Raw genomic sequence first — 21030 nt, 5'->3', positions numbered from 1 at the left:
TGATAATTTGCATTGACGGATGAAGATGTAGTAAGCAAAATAGCTATTTGGTATCCGCCCGATTCTTTCCTACAAGACCTCCAGCCAATTCTCATACAACTCCCCCATTTCCTGACCCTTTGCCCAGATACCGTAAAAATCCTGCCCTTGTTGTTGGGACTTAAAAATGCCCCGTAGATACACCCATAAAGCTTTGAAACACGAACAAGCAAAAATCACAGTAGTAACGACAACGGTCTCTTGCCGGCCCTACTTCTTCTCCTTCTCATACGCCTTCAGAAGCGCTTCGCATCCGGTCAGGTTGGCCCGCGGTTCCCAAGTGTTTTCGCTCGCCGAGTAGCCGGCCCACTTGACGTTGTACTCGATCACTGAAGTCACTGGATTGACGCGGTCCGCGTCAATCGACTCCACCACGTATTCGGCCGCCTCCTCCTTGGGCTTGGGGCCACGCTTTTTGCCGGTCGTGGAAGCGGCCGTCTTGGTCGTCTTTGTCGTCTTTGTCGTCTTGGTCGTCTTGGTTGTTGCGCCGGGCTTGCGGCCACTCTTCTTGCCGGTGGCCGAGGCCGCAGAAGTGGCGGCCGAACGTTTGGGCGGCGGCGGAGCCGTGGCAATCTTGTGCGCCTTGAGTGCTGCCTGACGGCCTGTTAGAGGACGAGCCTTGACTGGGCTGCTACCAGAGGTGGCATTCTTGCTGCCGGGCGGGCGGCCTCGGCGGGCACCCGACGGGAACGTGGAGGCCGGCTTGGGCGCCGCTTTTTCACCAGCAGCCTTGGCAGGACGGCCGGCTTTCTTGCTCGGTGTAGCAGCACCCGTCGAGGCACCGGGCTGGCGGCCGCGCTTGGCCGGCGTTGCTTTTGTGGCGGCTTTGTCGTCATTGTCAACCTCCTTCTCCACATTCTCTTTGTCCTCGACCGCCGTAGATTTGGCTGCCGAGGACGCAGGTCGTCTTGACTGTGCAGACCGCCCACGCTTGGACGCTGGTGTCTCGGCGTGATCTGTTGCCTTGCGCTTGGTCGCCGTGCCAGCCCGAGGTGTGTGTGCCGTAGACTTGGTGGACGGGGTGGCCCTGGCAGCGGCCGGAGGAACACGCGGGGCGCGTTTTCTCGCAGAACGACCCGATGCACTGGTCTGTTCGGGCTCGTCATCCTTGGTCTCGTCGTCCTTTGTCCCTGGTGTGGGCGTTGGCGTCTTGCCGTTGACTTTCGCGGCCGCGCCCGCTTTGGGCTTCGTGGCCTCCTTTAGAATGTCGCTGACAACTAGGCTAGCTGCGGCGGCTGTCTCATCGTCAATGTTGTTGTCAGCCTCGTCGTCCGCCGACAGACGCACGATCGTCGGTGTCGCGTCGCTCGACTGTGCAGGGCCAGCGACTTGCGTCGGGCCACTGACGCGTTCCACCGCGCGAGGCATGATGCTTGTTCTGTAGGATAAGGGTGAATGTCAGTTTGGAAGGAAAATGAACGGTTAACGTGAAACGGTAAGAACAGGACGAAATGATGCCAAAATCGTTGTACGACGTGAGATAGCGCGGTTTGTTGACGTGATATTGCGATTTCCTCCTCTTGACATGAAAGTCACCACAATGCGCCTACGCCCACATTTCGACTGCCGAAGAGCAACGACAGCAGCGCCATCCGATCTTTGCTATGGACAGGGCCGGGATGTTGCCAGTGTAACGCGCGACGACAATGATAAAGAAAATTAGACATGTCAGATGCATCACAAAGAGCGTCGCGCGCAATTCGATATTTTCGCACTGGATACCACAAAGCGCGCTCCTTTGTCGCAAACTCTAAATGTACGACCTGACACAATAAAACCACAATGCACGACAAGTTGCAACTGCAAACAACGTGCGGTGGTACAAAAAAAAAATACAAAGCACGACGCATGCGCTACCTACTCTGATGTTACTGGAACCGGCGGTTCAATCACGGACGTTGAGCGCCCAAAGAACAGGCTGGTGGATGACGAGAAGAGGGAATCCGTTGGGAATGCGATGCGATTGAGGAAAAGGAGAGGCTTGGTATGAGGAGGAAGCGCGTGGGTTGTCACAGTCCTGTCGCCGTATCGTTACGTCTCGACGTCAATGTGACGCGACTTGGTGGATGCGCCAGTGCGAGACGGCAACGCGGGCAAAGGAGCGGGGCGCGACAGACTTAGGCCCGACGAACAATGGGTACGTATCTTAAATGCGACCGCGTAACTGAAAACAAGGTGAAAGAATGGGTGGCAGTATCGTGGCGTCGGCAAATGAGACGATGCGGAGGAAAACAAAACAAGAGAAGGAAAATAGAAGAGTAAATGGGAAGGTAAGATGGGTGGAAGCTACGGTGCCGTTTCTCGAGACACAGGGAAGGTCCAGTCGCGCGCAGGCTCCTCCAGGACGGCTGTTAGGGCCGACACAGGCCGCCTACCAGCTGGTGCAGACTCCTGCTTGCTCGTAGGGAAACGAAGGCGTCGCAACAACCTACGACGTAGCACGTGATAGGTCACACATGAGACAAGGCCACAACATTTCGACATACACTCCTTGATTCTTCACGATTCTTGTTTTTGTGTCATATATTCTACTTCCATCTTCGACTAGTATACTCCCGTGTCTAATGTATGAACCGTCATTGCCGTTTCACTTCATGCTCATTACGTTCTACCCGTCGTGGCGGCGTCACTCCACAAGATCAGAGACCATGCCGACTTCGTTTTCCCAAGACACAAAGGAGAAAGGATATTAGAGACAAAGAAAAAATAAATGACAAGTGAACCCGAAAGAGACAGGATCGAAAAGGAAGGCTTTAAAAGCACGTAAATCAACACAACAGATCAAAACGCCAATGCAAGTAGTAAAAAGGCTGTGGCAGTCGCAAATGAAGGCATCAAGGAAATAGGAATAGAGCGCTTCTCGAACGAAGCACGGATGATAATAAGGCGGATAGCGGAAGTCGGATCGAGACAGGCAGGCTAGTCGTCCAGTTCCTCTACTCGGTCTTTGCCATCAATCTTGTCGTTGCCGAGGCGGCCCTCTCGTGCAGCTGTTGCGACAGGGTTTTCGACATTAACGATACCCGTTTTTCTCAATCTGGAACACCGCCAGTTAGCCAAGCACACCTGTTTATTATTAAAGCCTGAAATTATGGCATACCTTTCAAAGAGTACAAACAGGCGCTCGGCCTCGCGCTCCTTTTCTTCGTCTGTCATCTCGGGCTCGTTGGGGACCGTCTCCTCGTCAACAAATTGGCCTGTCACAGCATTGATTGCACGTCCACTGCCTCCTTCCGCAGCAGCTGCGGCACGGAACGTGTCAGTTGCGCCCTCGGGGATGGGCACGTTGTTCTGGAATAGGAAACCCGAGGCAAAGCCGTAACCAACGTTCTGCACAAACTTGGTTGCATCCTTGTCCGAGAGCTCAAAGAGCATGTGCGAGACCGCATTGCGGAGCTCTGGCGCCAAGGCGTTCGTTGTATGCTTGAGAATCAACGAAGGCAGGCTGTCGCCGCGCCCGAGCACCTTTTTGCGGTCGGCCTCGGTAGGGAGTAGTTTGGCGTGCATGGTCGACCGAACGGTCCCCACGGGCGCCAGCTCATAGATCTTGCGTAACGCGGAGACCAATGGGAGCACTGCAGTGTCGAGCTCTGTGTCGGCATATTTGCGCAGCGACAGGTCCAAAAGTTGAATGAGCCGTTCCGTGAGCGCCGCAGGCTCGCTCTTGGGGAACAGAGATGCAAGTCCCTTCTCGCTGGACAGGTTCAGCGTCAAAAGAGCGTTGACCACGGAACCCAGCGGCGGATCGAGGGGCTTCGGCTGCGGTGTATCGTGTTTGCAAATCAAGGTTACAATTGGTGCGATGGACGGCGTAAACGCGTCCGCCCGACCTGTGCAGAAGTGTGTGACGTTGAACAACAGTTTGACAGTCTCAGTGAGCGCCATGTCTATCATGGGATCCGCTTTGGCTTTGGCCTTGGGGCTGCTACCGCCGCTACCGCTGCTGCCGGGTTTTGACGGACACAGCTTGGCATGACGGGCGATGTTTTGGTTGATGGCATCGGCCAAGTGGTGCTGGTCAATCAAGACCTGCAGGTTGACGCTGGTGCCATAGGTGGTGAGGAAGATGATCCGTGATACGAGGAATTCATCGTCCACGTTGCCCGTCTTGAGTTTGTTGCAAGCCTTGGCCAGGTAACCTAGGTCAACGAAGATTTGCCGGGTTTCTGGCTTGATCAGCAGCGAATTGGCTAGGCATCGTAGGGCGTTTCGCGATGTTGTGGCGGAAGAGCTATTAAATGCATGTTTTGTGAGTGTTTCAATGCCCTGTTTGTAGTAACGAGGGTACTAGTTAGCGTGTTGGGCCTTAAAGAGGGAAAGTGGGAGGAATTGGCGATGAGCCCGTCTAGACATAAAAAAAGAATAAAAAAGCAAGACGAAAGGGAATTCTCCTAAAATGGAAAAGAAACGGTTCTCAAGTTGTTTTTGGAAGTCTTCTACTTACTCCCATGGTAAATATGGGATCCGCGTCTTTTGGATCTCGCCCGTAGACCTTGAGCTCTTCTAAGGCCGTATCTCGTTCTGTGAGCCATTGAGGCGATGGTCAGTTATCCCTATGAGCTTTGAAATAGCTTTTGAACAATAGATGAGACTGGATGGATGATGACGGGCAGAGTGGTGCCAGGCATCGCCGGGGGGTCAAATTATGGGCGGGGCCGGCACATTTCGGAGATGTAATATTAAAAAAGGGTTGGTTTCCACTCACGTTGTGGACGCATATTCGATTTTGTCAGGTCTTGCGTAAGGATGTTGACCAGGTCGGTCACCGCCTTCAATTTGGCTGGGGGACGAAACATTTGGTCAGCAATTTGCAATGGTTTTCTGGCTTATTTTTGGAGGGTATAGACTTGGGCTGCAGAAATGGCATAAACGCGGTAACAGACCGTCATGTGTCACCTGTCGCTGGCGAGTGTCCGCGACAGCCAGGGCCCATGCGGGGACGAAACACACAAACACCTACCTGCGCCGGTCAGGCCGCTCTGTGGGAGCTGCTGAGCCATTTTCGTTTTCTCGTGGTGTGGCCGAGCATGTGTAACGAGAAGTGTGGATTTGGCAGCGCCCATGAGGTCTGGCCTGGATCAACAGGACGTTTCTGACTCGATGCGAATGCGTCGCAACCGGGGAGGATGGCGACAACACGGCGTTGGCCGGAAGCACTTTCAGGCGAAGCGCGGAGCAGCAATTTGCGCGGCGACAGAGAGACCAGCGCACGTGAGTATTCTGCCAGGGCAGGCTGCGAAAGGATGCAATGAGGCGGCGACAGAGACGACGGTCAAAATCACAGGTGGAGACCGATCTCGACGAGTTACTGCTGGGCCGGGAGATCTTTTCAACTCTCCGATTGTTGCGTCGTAAAATGCTATGTTTCTCTTTCCACGCTTTCCTCTGTGCAGATAGGTGCGCACGAATGGCGGGTGACGTCAAGTCGATGCTCTGTCGAGTGCACTGGTGATGCGATGCGGCGGGAAAGGCGGGTGAAAGTGTGAAGCTAGGCGGATGCGAGAAGATGATGGCTGTGAACAACAAAAGTCCGAGAATATGAAAAGGAGGAAAGATGAGAATGAAGAGAAGGAAGGAGCAATGAGGGCAGATACCGAGAGGCCATCCAAAGAAAAGGAAAGCGGAAAGAGAGCCTCTGGCCGAGAAAGCAAAGAAACCAAACAGAAGGAAGGTGCAAGGGGAGAGCGGAGGGGATGGTTTGACGAGAACTAACGAGGCAGGTCTCTGGCTCGCCTTGCGCTAGAGTGGGCGGTGATCTGCAATTCCCCCGATGGATACGCGACGGGGTTCCTGGGCAGGACAGCGCATGAAAGGCTCTCCGCAACACGGCCAAGGACCAAAAACAAGGAGAAAAAAAGGAGGGAAGAGAGAGGGACCACGACGCCCGGCAGACCGACAGCCTGGCACACCAAAGGAGGCCACGGCGCCAGGGAAGCAGGAGCGAGCCATTCCGGCCGTTCTAACTAGAATCCGCAAACCATCGCTTTGCTAGAGTGCCGGCAGGCACCTGTCAAGTGTGCTTTAATGCGGCTTTCTTAGCGGGAGGGACAAAGGACTGGGCACCACTGATGACAACGGGCAACACACCGCAAGACCGCCGGGCTTACAAGACATGCAGGATCAGACCAGACCCATTGGCTACAGCGTTGGATCGCCCATGGTATGTTACAGCAACAGACAGCAGATGCACACATAACCGGCCAGGCCTGAATGGGCAGGCGTCGGTCGACTCAATCTAGACCTGTCGAGCAACCGCTGACAGGGCTCCGGCAACGGTCGTATAATGGCAGAGCGGCGGTAAAGCAGTCGTAAAAGAGTGCGGAGGCGAGGGCATTGAAGCGCTTTAACGAGAGTCAACGCAAGGAGAACCTGCGTCGTCGATCCCGGCGGGTTGCAAGGGGCGGATAGGGGCGGTGGCCACAGAACAAAGGCTGCCGGACCGCAACCAAAAAAATAGCATACAAAATGACAAAACAAAGCCAAAATAACCAGAGCACGAACGGGGGACAGCCAAGCAAGAGGCCCATGAGGCTTCTGCCGAAAGCTTGACACCGCACCTGCTGTCAGTGCGTCATGCGCTGTAGATCGGGCAGGGAAGGTGCGTCAAAGACGCATCTACGGTCGACGTTACGATGGGGGCGCCAGCATCGTTTTCAGGCTCCACTGAACAGCGACACTGAAGGCCGTCGGATACATTGCAGAGGCACACTGGAACATGCAGGTTATCATTCAAACTGGCCGAGCCGTAAAGTGGCACAGACGACAACCCCACTAACTTTTGGCGGTCAAGTCGAGTCACCGCTCACCCCGCTACAGCCGCCAAAAGTAACCGGGGCTGTGTGTTGTGGACGTCACTGTAGACTGTGCGTAGAGTGCGAAAGCTTAGTGTGCACCGTATGCTACACTGTCCTCCATCCCACTGTGGGACACTGTGAGTGACACGCTAAATCCGCGACAGAGGCACGTCTCGCAGCCTTTCACGCGTAAATTGGCGAAGCTGGAAAGACGCGACCCGTCGCGTTCACCACTGGCGAGGCACACCCTATTTGGCTCATTTAGGGAAGGACCCAGACGACGCTTCTACGCTTCCACCTCCCTTCCTCGCCGGCACGCTCTCCCGCCAACACAACGTCCCTCCTTCTCGCAGCTGTTGTTTCGTAATTCTTGCATTCCTCAATTTATCCCCAGCCTTCCTTTCATTCTGCCGTTTGCTATCCCTTTTCCATCGCATCGTTCTGGGTTCTCGTTCATTTCTGCATTACACAACTGCCAGCTTCTGCTCCATATCGCAGTGCAGCGAAGCACGACCACTGTATTTCGACCCTGCACTCGTTTCCGTCGTCTCTTTTGTCATCTTGATCTCGTCTCTCGTTACGTTTGTGTTCCGGCCTCCTTTGCTCGGCCGCCCTCGTCGACATCGGCTGATGACGAGCATACCCGTTGCTCGCCTTGCACGTCCGCCCGTTTGGCTCGCTTCGTCTTCTGCTATGCCCGCCTAGAAGGCAGTCTAATACTCGAGTCCGCTGCCTCTGCAGCGTGCCGCTCTCTCCCCACGTCTCCTATCTTCATCTCTTCCCCTTTTCTTGTGCACATCGTCGGTATGGCCGAGGTTGCCCCTGCTCGGCTTCTGGAGTCTCTCCCGGCACGACCACCGACGCCACCTAGGGAGACACAGGTGGTAGAAGTTGCCCGGAAACAGCCTTTGCTGGCTGCTAGCCGATGCAACCCGCTTGACCCCCGTTCGAGCCTCCATACACCCCCCAGTGCCCAGTCTCTCGTGTCTTCTGCTACCAAGACCGGCAGCACGGGATCGCGGCAAAAGAAGGTCGAGTTCTCCGCCAAGGCCGAATACAAGGAACCGCCCGTGTACACAGAGACCGCCGACAGGTCACAGACAAACACCACGCCACCCATTGTGGTGCTTCCTCCATCGTCGAGTGCCTCGCGACCGACCAAGTCCATCCTCAAGGCCACTGCCTACGAAGCCGTTATCCCTTCGTCTCCGACTAATATCTCCGACATGCTTGCGTCAACGGTACAGCAACTGGTCGGCGCGGACCGAGACTCTAAGCTGGACGCGTACATGATGCTCGCCCGCGCCCTTAAGACGTCCGACAACCTCCCTGACCGTATTGCTTTGCAAAGCAAGATGCCACTCTTCACACAGTTTATCCAGCGTGACATCACGTCCCCCAAGACGCTTGAAGGCGCCCTCGACTCAACCCTCGTTATTGCCGCTCTCGACCTCCTCAACACCTTCCTCCGCTTCTCTGCCATTGCATCCACCCTCTCCAACGACTTTGGCGTCTTCATCATCGACCACTGCATTCGCTCCTTTGAGGTATCTAGTGTGCCCCGGGACGTCCTGCGTACACTGATGCGCGTCGTCGCGCTGCAAAGCTTCCCTGCAAAGGTCATGACATCTGACCGGGTTGGCCGGCTGGTGGCTGCTCTGCATAACATGGACGAGCAGTACGAGAGCAAAAACACGATTGTCATGCGATCTATCATCTACCGGACACTCGTGAAGAACAACAAGATGCTCATGACCGTGCACCTGGAATGGATGCCAGACCTGCTGGCCGACATGGTGAGCACTGTCCCCCACATCCGCGAGGCCGCCATCAGCCTTGGACTTGAGGCTGCCTTTGCTCTCGGCCGCGAACGGCCTACTTCACAGCGACTCGGAGAGCTCCTGCAAGCAACTGTCGAGGATGAGAGATATCTCGACTATTACGCCAATCGCCTGCAGACCATGACCAAAAACAAAGCCGAGGCCTCTTCCGTGCCACAAATTTGGAGCGTCGTGACCCTTTTCCTGCGGACGCTTGAGAAATGGGACTTTCTTATGAAGTGGCTGCACATTCTCCAGGCCTGCTTCAATAGCAGCGACTATCGCACAAAGGAGGAGGCCAACTACGCCTGGAGCCGCTTCACCTACGCCCTGCTTCGCAATAACCGCACCCTGTCGAAGAAGATGACCGTTGTCCTCAACCAGGCCCTTGTTAGCCAGCTGCGCCGCCGCGGCTCCGGCAAGCAAGCCGACGACTTCCGCAGGGTTGTCCTGGGCTGCGTTTGCAATCTGTTTTACTATGCTATGCATGATGCCAGCCAACTGGACAACACCTGGGACAACGTTGTCAGGCCCGTTGTGCTGCAGCTGCTCGAACTCTCCACCGCTGAGGAATCGACACGGGAGAAACGGAAAGTCAATCTGACGTCCGCATGCACCATTCTCACCGGTCTCATTGACTGCTCCACACCCCGGCCCTGGAAGGAAGACCACATTGCTAAGAGCCCCATTGTGTCCCCGGAAGACCTCCCAGCGGTCGATGCGAAGTGGATTCGGCGCAATGCCGACCGCGTCTTTGCTCTTGTCGGTCCTATCTTGGAGCAGAACTTTCTCGAGCTCGCCACACCGCGCAGTGCTACTCAAATCCTTTGGCAGGCCGTCGTTGGAGCGGTGTCTGCTGCGGCCGCAAAGGAGATCAAGGTGTCACCAGAGACTGCTGCTTTCGTTGGCCACGTACTCTCTCTTCTTCTCAAGGTGTGGACGAACGGAGTTCCGTCGACGAGTCATACCTCCAACATCAACAGCAGCGTAACCTCCACTAGCCAAACAAACGACTCGGACATCACCTTTGCGACGACCCGGTATTTGGCGGCCGCTCGCGAGTTTCTCCTTACCACAGTGGACTCTCTCGGCTGCCTGCCCTTCACCGAGAAGCAACTGTCCCGGGACGAGAGAAATGCCTTTGTGCCCGTCGCAACGCCCTCCCAGCGCGCCGGCAAAGGTCACTCCGTATCTCGTACGCCGCTTCGTCACCTCTTCTCTATTCTTTCGTCATTGCCTCCTGGGGTCCAGGACGACGAAGACTTTTCCGATTTCGTGGAATCCATTTTTGCTCCTTTCTTCTCCGCCAAGTCGGCCAAAGGCCGCCGCACCCTGGCGTACGAAATGCTACAGATGACACCCATGGATGCTCTGTGCCCGTACGGTCCGTGGCAGGTCGTCGCATCGCAGATCACGTCAAGCATGGCCCAGACAAGTAGCACTGGAGGCAGTGTCAGCAACGGAAGTGGCAGTGGCAGCAACGGCATCAAGGGAAGCCATGGGGACTCCATCGACAACTACTACCAGATGTCACTGTCGCCCAGCTCTGGCAGCGCCAGCGTCACCCCTGCAGGCCACGAGTACCGCGAGGTTGTCCGAGTGCTCGAGCGTGGCCTTCGCTCGACGCCCAATCTGCCGTGGACCCGCTGGCAGGCTCTCTTCTGCACCATTTGTGATAGAGTCCGCGACGATGCCGGCGAAGCTGGACTGGCCATGTGCGTTTTGGACCCGCTGGCCAAGACAATGACGGAGCTCCTGTCTCAGACTACAGCGGCCGCAGCCTCTCCAACAGTCTCTCGTGCGATTGTTGAGCTACTGTCCCTAGCCACCCATCCGAGAGACCGCCAAGCTGTGGATGCTGCGAAGCGCCGCCTTTGGGGCTCCGCCATCGCTTCATCTGGTCCTATGGCCCCCTTTGATCCGTTTGACCACTTTTACAAACTAGTGAGCAACTCGCTGCGGCAGGCTTACGTAACTTACGACGCCGGAAATCACGACTCGGCGGTGTTTGGAACAGCACTTCTGAAGGAGCTCACGGGCTTCTTTGGTCGATCGAACGAGCAGCTCTTTTTGAAGGCCTTGGCCTCCGTCCAGGATGGCCTCGCGGAATGGGTGCAAGACTTGGAAGGCAAGCTCAACCGTGGTTCGAGCGCTGCTGATGCGGTAAGTCGACCTTAAATTTTAAGCTTAAACAAATGTGCTGGTAATTGTTATGATCCAGGATTCCGGGCACAAGCTAATTATCTCCTCCTTCAGGTTACTTCGCTTTGGGATGCTTTGTGCGCCATGTTGGAGCGTGCCGGCGGCAAGTCATCCGGCCTTCCCATAGCAACCTTGGAGCCAATCCTCCACGCTTCCTTTGCCGGAAAGCACCGCCATATCGTCAACGCGACTCTGGTCATGTGGAACAAAATCTACAGTGGCTACGAGGGCGTGCTGGACTACCCGGAGAAACTCAGAGAAGCTCTCGTGACTCTGCAGGTCTATGTTGACATTCCTATTCCCGGATTGGACATTACCCTTACGTCGTCCGGTGGAGCCCAGCAGCCTTTGTTTGTGGACACCGAGGATGATGTCTTTCATCCCGAGGCCGTGATAACGCTTTCCTCTGCCGGCAGCCATATGAACGAGGCCTCCACACCGCGCCCGGCTTTGAGCAAGTCACACTCCACACCGACGCATACGCCTCTATCTGCTGCAACCCCATCGTCTGTCCACAGAGGTTCTAATGGCAAGTCGAAAAAGTCAGCCAAGAAGGACAAGATGCACCGGCGGGAGAAGTCAGAGTCCACACCTGCACGGCCTCGTCACGATGACTCGCAGATCGAGTTCACAGCCATCGATTTCCCGAGCGCCGTGACGAGTAGTGCTGCGGAATCAACTGCTAAGGATATCGATGCTGCTGAAGAATCACAGATTCTCACCGACAGACAGCGTGAGGTCCGTGATCGCCAGCGCGAGACGAACGCACTCTACTCGGATGTGATGAGCTCAAGCCCGACCGGCGAGGCTGCGGCCAGAAAGCTGTCGACAGCGACGCGGACCGTTCCCGCCCGGGAGTCGAGTGTTTCTCTTCCTCAGCAGGTTATTGAACCTGCCCTTGTCCAAGCTAGTCTTTGCCAGGAAATTGAGCAGGAGAAGCGGACGTCATCCCTTGCGCGCGAGGACGTTGCACTACCTGACCAGGTTCGCACCGCGACGCCAGAGCCCCCAACAGCCGCAGCCGGTCCGGGTGTCAAGGCGGCAGGTGCCTTTGCGGAGGACGAGTTTATCGCCTCGACTCCGACTCCACGCCGTGGCCAAGCCCTTGTCTTCCCTGAAACCCACGACAACGAGATCGACTCCCCTTCGTCGCCACCCGAGCCGCGCCGTTACCCCTTACTGCCCGACATCTCCTCACGGTCTCGTAGCAGCAGTATCCTGGACGAGTGGCAGTTCTCGTCTTCCCCTCTGTCTGGATCGCCCATTGCTGCCCGCCACACGCTACCTGAGCCGGAGCTTAGTATCGACGGTGTTATCGAGACCAGCCTGAGGGAGCGGGTACAGGCGACTGGGGGACACAGCGGTGGTGTTGCGCACGACGTGCCGTCAACAACGGAACAGGCTGTCACTCACGAACAGCCTACTTCAAAGCCCACGAACGACGGCGATGTCGACATGGAAGATGCCGTCATACCTGCTTCAGCAGCTGTCGACCCCGCCTTGACGTCTTCGCGCGACCGCATTACCGTGCAAATCTCGCCCCTTGTACATAAGAAGAGCCGGCCGCCCGCATCGCCTGCTACTCCCAGGCAAACGCGTCGCCAGAGTGCCCTTTCTCAGGAGATGTCACAGGAGAACCACGCAGACGACGAGAGCTCGATTGGCGACATCAGCTTCTCGGGCTCCGCGTCGACATCAGTACCGCAGAGCTTACCACGTGCTCACCGCAAGGACCGGAAGGCGTCTGCGTCCACGGCTGTTGCACAGTCGAGCCCGATCCGGGCGTCGGGCAGCAGTGGCCGACGCTATAGACTGATGGCCATGCCGCCCCCGTCAATGCATAATGTGTCATTCCGGATGAGCGACGGCGAGGAGCGCAGCATGCTGCGGCTGGCGATTGAGCTGGATATGGTTAACAAGCAATCCCAGTCAGAGTTGCCGTCCTCCCCTGTCCCTAGCGCACCGCCCAGCACGCGCAGCAGCAGCAAGGTGCGCAGCAGCAGCAAGGTGCGCAACAATGCTTCGGCAGACGGTCTGGAAGCTCTCGACTGTATCACAGTCTGGACGAGCCATGAAAAGACCGACATGAACGACGAGAACGAAAAGAACGACAAGAAGACCAAGAAGGCCAAGAACGAGCAGGCTGATACCACTGCTGGCTCACCCGAGAGCTCGCAACAGACGCCATCGCAGCGTTCGCGGCGCAGAAAGCGAAAGCGGTCTGCTTCAGCACAGGCTGAAGACGTGGCCGTCGCCACCGCGTCGCCCAGCCCCGGTGTGACCAGTCGCCGTGCCGAACGCAAACTTGCGCGGGCCAGACGCCACACTAGCGAAGCCAGGTCAGAGCGGAGCCAGAAAACGGCTAGCCCGGCTCCGGCGGCCGCAGTTCAAGCTGAAGAAGGGGCTGCCACAACGGCCGAGGTCGGTCTCTCCTCGCGCAGCAAGAGAGTCGTGGCCGACGAGACCGCTGGCAACGGGTCCGATGGCGACCACGACGTACAGTCGCAGCTGGCTCTTGAGCTGCGGGAGCTCAGCGGCCGCAACACTCCCAACAATGTGGTGGACCTGACTGCTGTGGCCGACACGTCGGCAATGACGGAAGCGGTGGACATCACGGACGACATCGAGCCGGATTCCGTTGTGGAGGTCGACGTGCCTGCTGCAAGCGACGAGGACCGGCCGACCAAGAAGCCTCGGCTGGCGGGCATTCTGTCCTTGCTTCGGGGCAGCTTGACGCTCCTCAATTCGGCGACGCTGTCGCGCGAGGAGGTGGGCCAGGTGGAGGACGTGTGTATGGATGTGAAGCGGGCCCTATACGATGCCGAACGCCGTGGCCGAGATTGAATTGTTGGAGAGAAGGGACAGGATGGACTGTTGTGTTTTGGTGACGATGCAGAATTTGGGACGTCTTCTATTAAGGGACGTGATGAGGTCGGGGGCATTTTGACCAGCTTTTATTATGGCGTTTTGGTTTCAGGGCAGCAGGCATCTAGCATTTTGGGGTTCAGTGTTTATTTTTGACATCCTGCATCATATATACACCCTTGCCACAGCATGAGAAATAAAAGTGCTTTACATAAAACCGTTGGTCCATATACAAGATGTGAAGGACGATGTAAGAGCCATTTTGAAAATGTTGCGATGTCGTTCGTAGCTATTTGTAATCTGTCAGTGACAAGGTGCTATTTGCACTCTACGAGGCACCGCGTCTCTCCCCTCAGATAGCTGTTCAAATAGGGCCTATCCAAGATCAGTGTCCTCCCCAATTGAGCTACCCCAGCTCTAGAAGCTGAAATTGCGGGGAAGGGGGGACCTTGCCTCGGCAATCGGATGCTTTGGGGCAAGTGTGTTGTAGGGGCGGAGTAGTGGCTTCGGGGGAAGGTGTGTTCAATGGTAGCGGTGGCCGTAGCTTCTTGGCTTCAGAGGGAATCCAACGCCGAGTGCCGGATGTCGCATTTCCAACACCAATCTTTGGGCATTCGCATTTATACTCGTGTTGTTTCGGTTCTCGAGGGCTTCGATGGGGTTTCTGTACTTTCCCCTCGCATATCCGTATCCCAGTCTATTCTCATCTCTCCCGTCCTCCTCCTCTGCCTCCTTATCGTTACAATGAAGGGCATCAAGATTACACAATACGTAAAGGTCAGTCTTTTGTCTTGTTGTCCGTCTGCATGTCTCGCACCCCTGTCTTATGCCGTCTTGTCGCCTAACACCCTCTAGGGCCCCGACGAGCTCGTCGTCGAGTCGCTTCCCGATGCCCAGGCCGCGCCGGACCAGTACGTCATCGCCGTCCACGCGGCCGCCGCCAACTTTTTCGACATTCTCCAGATCCAGGGGAAGTACCAGAATCAGCCTCGTAGGTGACAGTCTCTCCCAAAAAAGAAAGACGCAAAGGCACAAGGCTCCCCGCTAACCATCAGCCTTCCCGTGGATCGCCGGTGCCGAATTTGCCGGGGTTGTGCTGGCGACACCCAGCGCCAGTTCCGTTCTAAAACCGCGCTTTGCAGTTGGTGACCGCGTCTTTGGTGCCAGCCAGGGCGCCTATGCCACCAAGGTTGTTGCCACGGAGGGCCAGCTGCAGCCCGTCCCCGCCGGCTGGTCCTTTACGGAAGCCGCCGGCCTGTTTGTCACGGCGCCCACGAGCTATGCGGCACTTGTGCTACGCGCTGGTGTCAAGCAGGGTGACTATGTGTTGGTCCACGCTGCCGCCGGCGGTGTCGGACTGGCAGCCGTGCAGAGTAGGTCCTTTTTTCCTAGATCCCTTACCCTCCCGACAGTAAAGAATGTCTCCTCTGACCCCCCGTGTCACTCCAGTCGCCAAGGCGTTCGGCGCCAAGGTCATTGCCACCGCTGGCACGGAGCACAAACTTGCGGTCGCCCGCGCGTTCGGCGCCGACCACGCCATCAACTACAAGACCGACACCAACTGGCCCGAGACGGTCAAGAAGCTGACGGGCGGCCGCGGCGTCGACATTGTCTACGATCCTGTAGGCATGGCCGACCTCAGCACGAAGTGCACGGCGTGGAACGGGCGCATCCTGATTGTGGGCTTTGCGGCCGGCAAGATTGAAAAGCTGGCCATGAACAAGGTCTTGCTGAAGAACATTAGCATTGTGGGCATCCACTGGGGTGCCTACAGCCTAAAAGAGAGCGAGGCGATCCCGGCCGTGTGGGAGGGCCTGCGGCGGCTGATTGACCGGGGCGCGTTCCGGCCGACAGTGTTTACCGACGGCGAGCCGTTTTCGGGCCTGGACCGTGTGCCGGCGACGCTCAAGGCGCTCGGCGGCCGTGAGACCTGGGGCAAGGTTGTTGTCGCCGTACCGCAGGAGGTTGAGAGCAAACTGTAGGGGACTGTCAGTGGATATACCGTATATATAGAGATGTATGTATAATTGGCCTGAAGTGTCGTTTCAATGTAGTGTATATTATCTTTCCTGTAAATATTCATTGCTTCGTTATACTATCCTGCACCACATACAACCGTTAATATTGGTCATTAGACCGCGGCGTTGTCAGGGCCTGGAACCCAGCCAGCACGTCTCGGTCTACATTCACTAGCCAGTTGTCGTTGAAAGCCGCCTCGCCGCCCACTCGCTCAATCACGTTCATCAACCGCGCCATGATGAACTGGTGTGTAGTCTGTGTGTGCAACGGATCCTTGGCCACAAACGCCGCCTCGGCCGTCATCAGCGGCGTGTCGAACTCGGTCGGCGGTGGCGCGCCTTCGGGCCACACGTACGTATCGGGTTTCGTCGCGTCGCCCTGTGCATCCATCACGGTGCTTGTCCACATCGCCAGGTAGTCCTGGAGGCGGCCGAGGACCAGATCCAAAAACTGAATACCGCTGCCGACACCCAACGGTCTCTGCTCCTCCAGCAGCCGTGTCAGCCCCAAGCACGCCACCTTTTGGCTCTCCGGATTTCCCATGTTGTCAAGGCTGCCGAACCACTCCGCTATGAGCCACGGCCAGATCGCCTCGATATTGGCGCCGCTCGTCGCTTCAGTCAGTTGCGGCACGCCGCCGGATGGCAGTGGGAGGGAGCCGAGAAGGTTGAGAATCGCGTTCGGGTCGCCAAGCGCGATACGGCTCAGGATCAGTACGTACTCGACCTGCGTCGTCGGCTTGATCGGGCTGGTCTTGGCATTGGGACCTGTCGACTGGTGCGCCTCCCATGCGGCCCGCAGCCGCTCGCAAATGCGTGGTAGCATGTTTACCCGCACGAGGTCGTTCACAATGGACGCCACGCCTGCCTCACCGCCCAACATCTCGCCAGAGCGAATCACATTTTGAATGCTTGTCGAAGCCGCGTGCACAATCTCCCACTTTTTGGCGTCCATGGCGCCCGTCAGGGCTTCCAGTGTCGGCACGCGGAACCGGTCCGTCAGTACCGCGTCGGGCGCCAAGATAATGTAGGCGTTTACAATTTCTAGGCACGTCTGCACGAGCTGCGAGTCGTAGTCGAGCACTTGTAGCGCAAGGGGTAGCAAGTCAACCAGCTCGACCGCCAGCGGTGCTGCCGACTGGCTCATGATGCTGCGCCACAGGTCCACGGCCTCCTCAAACAAGAACTGGTGCACGGTTGAGGTCGGGTTCATGGCGTCTGCAATCAACGGCAAGATAAGCGCGTGATACGTCTGGGACGCCGCGCCGAGTGCCATGATGAGCGTCGCCAGGATCGACAAAACGGCCTGCTTGATCATGAACGTGTCCTCGGGTGCGGATGCCCAGATGCCCGGCAGCGCCGCCACCACGCCGTCGCTGAACTGGCCCGCAATCGTTTCCATACGCTCGATAAAGGTGCGCATCGTCGCGAGCACTGCCAACTTTGTTTCGTCGCTCTCGACCTCCTGCAGCAGGTCGATAAGGGCCGAGAACACGCCGGCTGCGTGCGGCTCGAACAACACTGCACGGAACTGGAAATCGTCGACCGTCGACTTGAGGTGGCGGGCTGCCGTCAGCCGAACCACTTCGTCGTTGGCCGGATCCTTTTTGTTCAGTAGATGGGCGTACGCCGAGTACACCACCTTGAGCGACTCCTCCGGCAGCTCGTAAAAGGCCCACGAACCCAACAGGATGGCGACGCGCCGGCGCAATATCTTGGCCAGGGGCCCATGTACCTGGGCGTCGCGAACAAGAGTCGTGTTCAAGAAGTTGTCGAAATCAAATGCCTTACCCATCGCCACGGCAGCATTGCACATGGCCGTATACACGGCCTCCTTTGTCAGCAGATCTGTCTCGTTGTGCATCGCCTGCTGGAAGTACGCCAGTAGTGGCGGCACCAGAAGCTGCTTGTTGTGAATGAGAAGGCTGAGGAAGACTCGCTCAGCACACGGCCGGACCTGCCACTCCCACGCGGCGCCGGATTCGCTCTCCTGCGCTTCCCAGTCCTCTGGGTCTTCCTCCCATGCCTCGAGGTCGGATTTGCGGAAGACGAACAACTTCGTGACGATGGTGTCGACCACCTGTAGCAAGAACTCGTCGGTAAACAGCTCGCTCTTAATGCGCTGAACGCCGTCGTTTTGGTCCTGCTGCGCCTCGGCGCTGCGGTACTTGAACGTCTTCAGTGGCTGAGTGACGATCTGGATACAGCTCTTGAGCAGTAGTAAGCCCCGCAAAGCAAGCCTCTCAGACAGCGGGCCCTCAAGCTTGGATGACTTTCCCTCTCCACCGCCGCCTCCACCGCCATTACCAGACGAGCCGTTTTGCCGTATGCCGCCCGAGTTCGTATACACGTCAGCAAAGTTGGCCACAATGCCCCAGTATGCGCGTGCTAAGGCCACCGAGTTGGGTAGGGCCGCAAAGCTCGCAGGGTGTGCTTCGCTCATATCAATGTGCAATCTCGTGAACTTGAGCAGGTGCTTGCCGACAATATCGTCGTCACTGCTGCCGTCCTGGCTGTGGTTGTTGTTGACATAGCGTAGGAACTGGTCAAACTGCGTTTGTGTCAAGGACCAGAACTCCTCCACAAGCTTAGATTTGTGTGGGTGCTCGAAGCCACTGATCACCAGATGCCGCAGCACTTTCAGGGCCGTCAAGCTGTTGATCATCGCATAGTCGACGTTTGTCCGGTTCGCACCGTTACCATTTCCGTGCTGCCCATTCTGTGCCGTAAGATAGCCCATCCATATCGTCGTGTTGGCCGTGTAGATGTCGCCCAAAAGGTAAAACAGCTCCTCCGCAATGTGCTGCAGCGCCGTCTGTGACCGCCGAAGCCGGGCACTGCCCAGCTCCTTGATCACCCGCAGCAACACCAGCAGTCCACCACCCAGCTGGGCCGGATCGGTGTCCTTGACGCTCCGCAGCAGCGCCACCAGGTCAGGCAGCGCCGCCGGCCAGTCCTGTGGGTAGTCGATGCGGACAACCTTGGCCGTTGCCAGTGCATTGTGCAGTGCCAGTGTGCGGTTCTCCTCGCCCACCGTGCCCTGCAACAACCGCGAGCGGATCAGTGCCTTCTCATCGGGGTGCAGCCCGCCCTTTAGTCGTGCCGAGCTGCGCCAGTATTTGTCGACGCCGTTCTTCAGCAAGATCACGGCGAGAAAGCGGACTTCGTAGGGCAGCGTGCGGTCGAGGAAGACGAGCTGCAGAGACGAGAAGTAGTTTGGGTGTGTCTGCCACTCATCAAGCTGCTGAGACGCCGCCTGGCGCTGGCTGTGGTCGCTTGAGTTGCCGGCCTGAAGCGTTTTGCAGAGGTCGGGCAGGTTGAAGGGGACGGCCGCGCCCGGCACCTCGATGGCGAAGCTCATGCTGAGGCGAGGAGTGGGGGAGAGTGGTTCGCATGTGCGTATTCGAGCAGTCGTGTAGGGTAGAATCGACCACGGTGGGGCGCGGAGGGCCTGCGTGCGAGACAAAGCGTCTTGGTTGGGCCTTTTGTTCGTGGTGAGTTTGTTGATTGTTGTTTTGGCTCGACGGAGGCTCGATTGCAGTGACAACCAGATGCAGCAGGCACGGCAGAAAAAAATTGGCGGTGTCGACTGGGTCGCAACTGCCCCTGCGTGCCTGGCGAACACGCCACCAACAGCCAGCTCGGCCGAGGTGGGGTAGCTCAGGACGGACTTATCGCGATCCGACAACGGGGAAGGTGCGACCAGCGTGTACTTCGTTTCGGCAATGTCCGACTGACGGTATCTCAATCATTCACAAGAGATGCGCCTATTTATCTACAATGCGTCCCACCCGGCTGTGTCGACTTTGGCAGCCTTTCCGAAGTGAACTGAACACAAAAGACACGGGTAGAATCGATCACTGAAAGGACGAAGGCTGGGAGATAGAACGACAAAGCAATTCGTGCACAACAGTCGACCCGACCCAGTTCACAATGGCCGCTCACGATCCTCACGCGACGGACGCCCTGCTCGTCTGCACGGCCTGTGGCACGCAGTTCCCGACCGCCGACCGTGACAAGCTGCCGTCGTGCATCATTTGCGACGATCCGCGCCAGTTCACGCTGCCTACGGGGCAGGCGTTCATCACCATGGCTGACGTCCGTCGCGACTATCGCAATGTGTTCCACCCAGCGACCAGCGGCGACGAGCGGCTGACAAGCATCGTCACTGAGCCCAAACTGGCCATTGGTCAGCGCGCCGTGCTTGTGCGCACGCCCGCCGGGAACATCCTATGGGACTGCCTGACGCTCATCGACCAAGTCACGATCGCGCACATACGCAGCCTTGGCGGGCTGCTTGCCATTGTCATCTCGCACCCGCACTACTACTCGTCGCACACGGAGTGGGCCGCGGCGTTTGACTGCCCCGTGTACCTGCGTGCCGAGGACCGGGAGTGGGTCGTACAACAGTCACCGCACCAAGTCTTTTGGGAGGGCGACGATGTGCAACGGGTGCCGGTAGGAGACACGGACGAAGATGGGACTGACACTGCTGCCCTGGCCATCCGCTTGGGCGGCCATTTCCCCGGAAGCCAGGTGTTGTTGTTCGACGGGCACTTGCTCGTGGCCGACACGCTCGTGACGACTCCTGCCGGACGCGGCAGCTGGACTACGGACGCGTTGGGAGCGCCGCGCTCGCGACCGGCCGGCATGAACTCGTTTGCGTTCATGTGGAGCATTCCCAACATGATCCCACTGTCGGGCGACGAGGTCTTTGCCATGTGGGCGATCCTCAAACACCATGACTTTACGAGCACGCACGGCGCTTTTGTGGGCATGGACATTGTGGCAGCCGACATCAAGCAGCGCGTGCTCGACAGCATGAAGATTCAGACGAAGTTTGCCGGCTGGGCCCGCCAAGACGCCTGGGCGAGTGTGTAGCGGCGTGAACAGGTATGTATGTCTGTATGTTTGTGGACAAGAGCAGGAGCGTGGCTGTAGATTGTTGTCGCCCCTTTTTGTACGTGTCCTCTGTTGATGGACTTGGGAAGATGTCTTTTGTCACGTATATTGCCGTATCTTTCACTTCCTATATTGTCGAAAACATCCCACGACGTGAAAAAGTAAATCTGGCCAACCAGTGGGAACGTTAGAACCCACGGATAGCCCTTTGTTCCTGTCGACCTCAGCTATGCTTGTCGGAGAACTTCAAGCTTTCCACCAACAAAACAAAAGTGCAATTCAGGGCAGTTCCGCCAAGACGGCTGTTGAGGGCCCTGTAAATTACAACTTGCAGCGCAGAATGCTCTAATTTTGTAATCGGCCTAGACCGGTCGAAAACGCCTCTGAACA

The 21030-nt window shown here is 57.2% G+C and overlaps 5 protein-coding genes across 5 annotated transcripts; 2 read left to right on the top strand and 3 right to left on the bottom strand.

The window, feature by feature from the left end:
- Nucleotides 1–249: 249 nt before the first annotated feature.
- SPSK_00042 (uncharacterized protein) lies at nucleotides 250–1407 on the bottom strand (the record flags this gene model as incomplete). The annotated part of the gene is made up of 1 exon (XM_016727023.1): nucleotides 250–1407. The coding sequence occupies one exon, from the start codon at nucleotides 1405–1407 to the stop codon at nucleotides 250–252; it is 1158 nt and encodes a 385-aa protein (XP_016582510.1).
- Nucleotides 1408–2958: 1551 nt separating this feature from the next.
- On the bottom strand, nucleotides 2959–5102 carry SPSK_00014 (uncharacterized protein; the record flags this gene model as incomplete). Its single annotated transcript, XM_016726997.1, has 5 exons — nucleotides 2959–3076; nucleotides 3140–4305; nucleotides 4484–4560; nucleotides 4745–4819; nucleotides 5000–5102. The coding sequence occupies 5 exons, from the start codon at nucleotides 5100–5102 to the stop codon at nucleotides 2959–2961; spliced, it is 1539 nt and encodes a 512-aa protein (XP_016582509.1).
- A 2537-nt stretch (nucleotides 5103–7639) lies between these two features.
- Nucleotides 7640–13699, top strand: SPSK_00002 (telomere length regulator protein; the record flags this gene model as incomplete). Its single annotated transcript, XM_016726987.1, has 2 exons — nucleotides 7640–10816; nucleotides 10910–13699. The coding sequence occupies 2 exons, from the start codon at nucleotides 7640–7642 to the stop codon at nucleotides 13697–13699; spliced, it is 5967 nt and encodes a 1988-aa protein (XP_016582508.1).
- A 765-nt stretch (nucleotides 13700–14464) lies between these two features.
- On the top strand, nucleotides 14465–15702 carry SPSK_00040 (NADPH2:quinone reductase; the record flags this gene model as incomplete). The annotated part of the gene is made up of 4 exons (XM_016727021.1): nucleotides 14465–14497; nucleotides 14576–14711; nucleotides 14776–15093; nucleotides 15170–15702. The coding sequence occupies 4 exons, from the start codon at nucleotides 14465–14467 to the stop codon at nucleotides 15700–15702; spliced, it is 1020 nt and encodes a 339-aa protein (XP_016582507.1).
- Nucleotides 15703–15838: 136 nt separating this feature from the next.
- SPSK_00003 (importin) lies at nucleotides 15839–20522 on the bottom strand (the record flags this gene model as incomplete). The annotated part of the gene is made up of 3 exons (XM_016726988.1): nucleotides 15839–19471; nucleotides 19684–19968; nucleotides 20079–20522. 3 exons carry the CDS (start codon nucleotides 20520–20522, stop codon nucleotides 15839–15841), a joined length of 4362 nt encoding a protein of 1453 aa, XP_016582506.1.
- Between the last annotated feature and the right edge of the window lie 508 nt (nucleotides 20523–21030).

This window comes from Sporothrix schenckii, assembly GCF_000961545.1.
Source record: "Sporothrix schenckii 1099-18 chromosome Unknown Cont51, whole genome shotgun sequence".
NCBI classification, from domain to species: domain Eukaryota; kingdom Fungi; phylum Ascomycota; class Sordariomycetes; order Ophiostomatales; family Ophiostomataceae; genus Sporothrix; species Sporothrix schenckii.
This window is presented reverse-complemented; position numbering and strand designations above follow the sequence as displayed.